The sequence below is a fragment of the Nicotiana sylvestris genome, chromosome 10 (genome assembly GCF_000393655.2).
Source record: "Nicotiana sylvestris chromosome 10, ASM39365v2, whole genome shotgun sequence".
NCBI classification, from domain to species: Eukaryota; Viridiplantae; Streptophyta; class Magnoliopsida; order Solanales; family Solanaceae; genus Nicotiana; species Nicotiana sylvestris.
The window spans coordinates 169346121-169354906 of NC_091066.1; the positions used below are offsets into that span (position 1 = coordinate 169346121).

Consider the following 8786-nt stretch of genomic DNA (forward strand, 5'->3'; position numbering starts at 1 on the left):
GAAGGGATGTCAAATGACACTCATTCGCAAGAAAAATACATTGTGTAAGTAGGTAAAAAAAATATTTATATATATATATATACATATACTATGTGTTGACTTCTCTTAATTTTTTAACATATTTACTTTTATATATTTTGATACCTATTAATAAAAATTCAGGCTCCGCCGCTAAATAATCGCAGAGACATTGGATGGAAAACCCAACCAAAAAAAGTAATAAGAATACATTAATCTATTTTCCCAACGTCTTTCTTCCACTTAGCTCAAACCCCACTTTACCTTTCTCCAACACACACACACACAGTGTACCCTCTTTTCTTTCTTTCCACTGTTCTCACTATCAACCCTTTCACACTCTCCCTATCTTTCTCTAAAGCTCAAAACTTGGTTTTCTGGTGTACAAAGGTAAGCTCTTTGAGACCAATTTTTTCCATTTTCTTGAGCTAAAAATGCTAGCTTTATGTTTATACATTTTCATGGTTCTTTCTAATTCTTGTATTTTAGTGAGTTCTTTGAATAATGAAGGAATAGCACTTTGGTCATTCAAGAAAGGTATAGGTCAAGATCCTGAAGGTTCATTAAATAATTGGAATTATTCTGATGAAACTCCTTGTTCATGGAATGGTATTACATGCAAAGATTTTAAAGTTATTTCTGTTAGTATTCCTAAAAAGAAACTCACTGGTTTTGTTTCTTCTAGTCTTGGATCTTTATCTGAGCTTAGACATGTTAATTTAAGGAGTAATTTGTTTTCTGGTAGTTTACCTGTTGAGTTATTTAAGGTTCAAGGTTTACAAAGTTTGGTTCTTTATGGGAATTTGTTCTCTGGGGTTATACCTTTTGAGGTTGGGAGGTTAAATTATCTTCAAACTTTGGATTTGTCACAGAATTTCTTGAATGGTTCTGTTCCTGTGAGTTTGCTTCAGTGTAAAAGGTTGAAGGTTCTTGATCTTAGTCAAAATAATTTTACTGGTTTTTTACCTGAGGGGTTTGGTGGTAATTTGTCTGCATTGGAAAAACTTGATCTTGGTTTTAATAAATTTGAGGGTCCAATTCCTAGTGACTTAGGAAATTTGTCTAATTTGCAAGGGACTGTTGATTTGTCTCATAATATGTTTAGTGGTTCAATTCCGGCGAGTCTTGGTAATCTACCAGAGAAGGTGTATATTGATTTGACTTATAACAATTTGAGCGGTCCAATTCCACAAAATGGTGCTTTGATTAACAGAGGACCTACTGCTTTTATTGGTAATCTTGGGCTTTGTGGACCTCCGTTAAAGAACCCGTGTTCTGCACAAAGTGAGGCAAGTTCACCGGAATCGGAACCTTTCTTGCCTAATAATTCTCCCTTAGATGATGCTGGAAATGATGGGAATGCCAAAGGTTTGAGTAGAGGTGCTGTAATTGCGATAATCATTGGGGATGTGGTTGGAATTTGTGTTATTGGGTTGCTATTCTCGTATTGTTATTCGAGAATTTGTGCCTGTGGTAGGAAAAAGGATGAATCTGGCTTTGGTTTTCAAAAGGGAGGGAAAGGAAGAAAAGAGTGTTTATGTTTTAGGAAGGATGAGTCAGAGACGTTATCGGAGAATATTGAGCAATACGATTTAGTGGCACTAGATAATCAAGTGGCGTTTGATCTTGACGAACTTCTCAAGGCATCTGCTTTTGTCCTTGGTAAAAGTGGTATTGGCATTGTGTACAAAGTTGTTCTTGAAGACGGGCTTAACTTGGCCGTGAGAAGACTAGGTGAGGGTGGTTCTCAAAGATTTAAGGAATTCCAAACAGAGGTCGAAGCAATTGGAAAACTGAGGCATCAAAATATTGTGACGCTTCGTGCCTATTATTGGTCTGTGGATGAGAAGCTACTGATATATGACTTCATTCCAAATGGAAACCTTGCAACTGCAATTCATGGTAAGCTTTTAACATTGACCATTGTGTTCTTGTTTATCGTTTTTTCTCCAGCTTTCTTTTTACCTTGGTTTATGGGCAGGGGCGAAGCTACGTTGGGTTAAGGGTGGTCAACCACCTTTTCTCGAAAAATTACATTGTGTAGATAGTTAAAATATTAGATTTTAGAGGTATATAATATATATATTGAACACCCTTTGTTGGGAATTTTTTTTCTCTTTCAAGTTTGAACACCCTTGGAAAAATTTCTAGCTTCGCCACTGTGTACGGGCTAGGTGGCCAGCTTGCGCGCACCTCATGGTTCTCAACCCAGCTCATTGACCACTAGGTCACACCTTGGGTGCTCGTTTTTTCTGTAGCTTCTTTAATTGTTTTAAGCTTTCATGACTATTTAATTATTAATTGTGGTTTTTTTGGCTTGTCTCAACCCTTAGGAAAACCTGAAATGGTGTCATTTACACCTCTTTCATGGTCGATTCGCCTGAAAATAATGAAGGGAACTGCTAAAGGGTTGGTTTATTTACATGAATATAGTCCCAAGAAATATGTTCATGGTGATCTGAAACCATCTAATATATTGCTTGGGCACGATATGGAACCCAAAATCTCTGACTTTGGACTTGGACGTCTTGCTAATATAGCGGGAGCATCCCCTACGTTGCATTCCAACCACATGGCATCTGAGAAACCACAACAAAGTAAGCAAGGCAGTGCACCGTCAGAGGCTGCAACGACAGTTACGTCAACTACAACTTCTGGTTCTTGTTACCAGGCTCCCGAGGCATTGAAAGTGGTGAAACCATCGCAGAAATGGGATGTTTACTCATATGGAGTGATTTTGCTGGAAATGATTACGGGAAGAACCCCGGTTATCCAAGTAGGTTCCTCAGAAATGGATCTTGTCAACTGGATTCACTGGTGCATTGAAGAAAAGAAGCCACTTTCAGATGTATTGGACCCGTATTTAGCTCAAGATGCTGATAAAGAAGAGGAAATGATCGCAGTTTTGAAGATTGCAATGGCGTGTGTTCACAGCAGCCCGGAAAGGAGACCATCAATGAGGCACATATCTGATACACTAGAAAGACTGCCCGCGTCCTCTGACTGAAAGATCAAACACAGCCCGTGTCTCGTTCTCTTGGTTAGCACTGAAGTTTCAGCATCTAACCAATATTGTGCAAAACGTTAACCAGTTGGAGCAAAAAGAAATGGTGCAGAAATATTTACGACTAACAGTAGTATTCTCCACTTGTTCTTGTTGAGAGATCTAAGTGAAGGAAAGTCTGTAAATTTGCTACTGTTTTTTCATGTGTTTTATGTAGGCTTTTTGCTCTAAATTCAGGCTTTTTTTGTCTATTTGTTGTTCTTTCTGTTGATCAAGAACATAAATTATTGTTTCTATTTATTACTACTGCTATTCATCTTTGTTTGTCCATGATTATGTAAATAGCAATGATTGTCAAAACAATAAAGAATTAATGGTGTAGCAATAACTATATGTTTCTGTACTCTGCAACCTTTGGTACCATTTTTGTCAATATTCTTTGTCAGTACTTAAAATTCTTTAACTAAAGGGATTAATGTTTTATAGTGCCAATAAATGCATCTTGGTGGCAGCTGCATAATTGTCTCATCTACCCTTCTCATTTCTGCAAGAGGTTGTTTCCGCTACTTGAATTTGTAATCTCATCACACTGCGACAACTTTTACCGTTGCACCAACTTCCTCTTCTTAACTTCTATATGGTAAACGTATAAAAAATTATGTACGCTATCAAGTCACCTAAAAGATAATTAATAGTATTTTTGCGAATTCAGCCTAGGCAAGCCATCTTGAAATGTTTTTTGTAGGAAAAGAGAGGCAAAAATCATAAGAATGATATGCAAATGAAAATTTTGGGGATCATTTTTCAGATTATTTCAGCTTCAGCACATGCATTTCTGTACAAATCTGTTTGATTCTTGATCATTTCCTTACAAGGTATATCAAACAAGTTATTGATTCTTGATTGTGTCAGTCTACTTAGCCCTCAATGGAACAAGTCAAATATGCAAAGATTAATAAAAGGAGTCTTTATATGTTAAAGATGCACCTTTTCAATTCAGTGTCGTGTAGAAATGCAGGGTAAGACTACCTACAATAGATCTTTGTGGTTCGGTCCTTCCCTGGACCATAACAGAAGCTTAGTGCATGAGGCTGACCTTTTATGCACCCTTTCGATCCAATGGCTCCTCGCAAATATGGTAAAAAAAACAAGATTAAGAATTTAGAGTTAATAGATTCAGACTGATATATAAATAGAACTTTTCATGTTATTTTTGCGCACACACCCCGATATTAAAAACAGTTTATGTGACAACATTCGCCGACATGAAACAAGATTCGCTCGTGCTAGAGGCAGAAGCAGCCTTATTTGCCGGAAAATTAGCAAAAAAAATTAAAATTATTAATCAAATTATGAACTTTTAATTTCAAAGTATAATGAATTCAATATTAAAAACCGAAAAAATAAATGTATGAAGTTTATATTCTGAATCTTTTCTTATTTCTCATTATTACTCCTTTTTCAGATTCCATACAATCATCAACTCACCATCTTTTCTTAGTGCTGACTATAAAGGTAGCTATAGAGCACATGAACTTTAGCCAAAAGACAATATTACAGATACACTGAAGCTTATTGTCATTTTAGTAGGTAGCAATGCATTGAGACAAAGTATGACAGCTTTAGAAGTAATAGTATTTTTAATCACTGTGTTTGGACATCAAAAAATCTATAGGGTCTATTTGGATATGATTGGTCTTAATTATTTGAAAGAATCCTTTAAACAACGGTAAAGTTATCTTCGTATGATTTATATGTCACGAGTTCGAACCGTAAAATCAGTCACTGATACTTGCATTAAAATAGGATGCCTACGTCATACCCTATTGGGATGCGGCCTTCCCGGGACCCATGAACACAGGATGTTTTGTGCACCAAGGTGCTGTCTTAGTGGGCGTTTGGACATAAGAATTGTAAAATTCCAGAAAAAAGGTAAAAAATTTTTTTAAGAGAAAATGATATTTGAAAATTAGAGTTGTGTTTGGACATGAATATAATTTTGGGTTGTTTCTGAATTTTTTTGAGTGATGTGAAGTGAAAATTTTGAAAAAGTTTTTTGGAGTTTTTCAAAATTCATGTTCAAGTGAAAATTAATTTTTTTTGGCCAATTATTGGTTTAAAAAAAAGTATAACTTTTTCGAAAAAAAGTGAAATATTTTTATGGGCAAACGGGCCCTTAATTAGTTGAAACTTTATGGATGTAGACCAATATTAAATTATGGATTTTCAGTGTGAAAAAAGCTTGACATATTCTTGGTCTTGATTGGCTACTTAAATTGCAAAATATTTGACTTTATAATAGTGCTTTATTGTCGGAATGTGGCTTGTCAACTCAATGCAGTAGCACGAGCTCTATTTTTTCTACTATTTCTAATAATGATTGCGCCATTCATGCCAACTACAATGGGAGAATTTGGTACCTACGTATTTTGGATTTTGAAAAATATTACTCAAGTGTAAATTGATCTTCAATATTAGGGTCAAATTAATCACCTTTCATCAATGTTTTAGAAATTTAATTGAAGAATTTGTTGTCAAAGAATCATAGATACGATTCACCAAATACCATGTACATTAAGTTGTTAGTTTTGACAGATGAATTAATCATTTTTAATAATTATAATTATAGCCTACCTTTATAGATATTCAATGTAGGGATTTTTTCACTTATAGCCCGCGCCAAAAATTATTTACATTCGAACGTCGAAAAAGTGTATAAAATTTGTATAATTTTTTGTATATAACATACATAATATATACTCCCTCCGTTTCAATTTATGTGAACTTATTTCCTTTTTAGTCCGTGCCAAAAAGAATGACCCATTTCCTTAATCACTGTAAGCACGTGATTTTTGCCCTATATGAGAATTACTCCCAAAAAATTCAAAAAATAAAATGATTTTTCTTGGTGTGCCATTTTGTGATATTTTGTGACATTTTGAATAATTATTTGTATTTGTCTGTGCATGTTTATTTGCTAAATTAATAAATAATACAAAAATATGTCGCATTTTTGCATATAGGATTTAATTCTACAATTGTAAGTGATTAAATTTGTTTTACAAAAATTAAAATTACAAAAATAGGCATCATTTGCATTTTTAGCATTTAATGTCCAAATATACAATTTTATGCTTATTTAATACTTAATTGTGCGTTAATTGTTATTGAGAGTTAATTTGCGCTTTTATAACTTAATTTAGTTCTTAATAATAGTTTAAGTATTTTTATAATTTAGTTTTAGAAAAAATAAAAGAGATTTTAGGTGGTGTGATATGTTATTTAATGTAATGGGAATGAGTGGGAAGATAATGAGTTTGGTAGAGAAAATGGGTTGATTTTAATTAATGCCAATATGAGAATTACTCCCAAAAAATTCAAAAATAAAATGATTTTTCTTTGGTGTGCAATTTTGTGATATTTTGTGATATTTTGAATAATTATTTGTATTTGTTTGTGCGGTATTCACGCTTCATATTTCGGATTACAATAAACAGCTTTTCAATTGTGTACCTGATATTGGAAGCAAAAGAAAATGGATATGAGAATCAGCAGCAGCAGTAAAATCAGTACAACACAGCAACAATAGCCCAGCAACAGTAATAACCCAGTAACAGACATGTTTGATGTTTGTTAGATTCAAATTGAAATTTAATCAACTATTTCTTCAATTTGTTTCATGTGTTTATGTATTGTTAGAAATTGTTAATATTGTTAAGTTCAGAGGCATACATTTCTGTCATTTTACTTTCAGTTCTAGGTCGCCCACCAGTAAAATGCGGGAATACATTTCAGTTCTAGGTCGCCCTCGCGGTGCCGGAAAAAGGAGGTGTGACAATCACCAGATGGATTTGTGGTTTACTTTTTTTAGTCAGTATGCATAGAATATATGTTAATTATATATGTTTATATACATAATACATAAATTATAATATATATTATATATTTATCGATTATTTTTAATTTATGCTATTAAGTGAAAAACGTTTTAGATTATTTCTTCAAAGACTTGGAAAAGTGAAACCAGAGATGCATGACAGCTTGTTTCTCATGCAATGTCCATAGGAAAGAGAGGCTCACTCTATTGCTTGTTTACTCCTTTAATACATACATATTAGCTAGCTATATAGCTTTGACAGTGAAATGGATCATTGTTGTCATAATGATTTGTTCCTAGAGACATATCTAGAATTTCTAAAATATGAACGCATCATAGAAAAAATGAGAAGAAAAAAATATTAAGTAAGAATTAATTCATGTTATTTTGGATAAATAATTCAACATTCAATCAGATGTATCATTTAATTTTTTTGGAGCATGAGGAACAACAGATAAGATTAGATCAATTTTACAAAATACATATAAAGTACCTAATTTAACGAAAAGACCATGAGTTCACGTGCATTATAAAATGGACTAAAGTACGGGTACATTTTTTATTTTTATTTTTAATATAACTTTTAATTAAACTGACAGTCTAAAAGAATTTAATTATATATAACAATTGAAAATAACAACTTGAAAAATAAAACCGATAATCTGTAATCAAATCCCTTAATTGAAGGCACTAATAATGGGGTGAGAGTCTTTTAAAGAGCAATGATATAATTTGTAAGAAAAATCTAGATACTTATTAAAAACTACAAAATATAGAGAAAATAGGTAAATAAGTTTCTAATATAGTAGTGTTTAACCAAAAAATAGGAATTTCGATCAAAACTTATTTTTAAAAGTACTCGGGTTACTAATAATCAAAAAAATCAATATTCTGGCAGTAAGAAAGGAAATTATAAAATTGCAAAGTAATCAATAGAAATCAAAAGTAAATAATTGTATTCCAATCAAAATCAGAACATGTCATACAAATAACATTTCTTTTCCTTATATAGTCATCTCTAAGTACAATGTCTTTTTCCTTTTATGATCGAGTCATTATGAGCATTAATGACATTAATAAAACGTTATAATTGATAATTGTAACTGTTTCGTGAAGATTCTGTAACATTTGTAATCATTCATGCTCATTAATTGAAGACCAATGAATCTGTCCTTTTTATTGTCTCGGTTCATTCCACCGGTGCCTCTTCAAATCGCTAAAGAAACTCGAGCAACCGTTTCTTCTCGTCTCTTAGAAGTTTTGCTCATACCTATTAGGACCCACGTCTTTTCTAATACTCTTTTCCAGATGTCGCTTTTCTAGTGATCCACATGTCTTGCCATGTTAGCCACATAATTAATTCCTCGTGTAATATTTATTTTTTCTAATATAGATAATATCCACACTTACCAATTATTCATCAATTGAATATTTGGGAAGTTGATCTCTTTTAAAGCGGGAAATTTTGCCGCTGTTTCTCACGTAACATTGTACCTTCTTCTGAACTGATGTGTCGTATGTCACTTGTATTTAATGCATGTGACACTTGGCAGTCATCGATTGGATCTACAACTTTTCAGCGGGTTTTAGGGATTTTTTGCGGCTGCATCAGTCACGAAGTGACAGTTTTCATAATGACGTTTCCATCATTACCTTTTTTGCATGACAGTTGCTTCTGCATATAAATACATCCTTTGCCTTTGCTTTCACGAAATTTTTTTTTCCAGTGTTCTTTATTCATAAGTTTTTCTTGTTCTTCAACACGTTCTACTTCTTGATACAACTATGTCTTCTTCAAATCCTGGTCCTCGAAAAGTTCTCATCGTATACAAACTTTCCCTTTCTTCTGCTCCTACCAGAAGTAGGGGAGGTGGTAGGTTGCGTAGT

The 8786-nt window shown here is 33.2% G+C and overlaps 1 protein-coding gene across 1 annotated transcript; it reads left to right on the forward strand.

Moving 5' to 3' along the window:
• Nucleotides 1-319: 319 nt before the first annotated feature.
• LOC104247542 (receptor protein kinase-like protein ZAR1) lies at nucleotides 320-3433 on the forward strand. The gene is made up of 2 exons (XM_009803584.2): nucleotides 320-1920; nucleotides 2352-3433. Exons 1-2 carry the CDS (start codon nucleotides 453-455, stop codon nucleotides 3023-3025), a joined length of 2142 nt encoding a protein of 713 aa, XP_009801886.1. The 5' UTR covers nucleotides 320-452; the 3' UTR covers nucleotides 3026-3433.
• Nucleotides 3434-8786: the final 5353 nt, after the last annotated feature.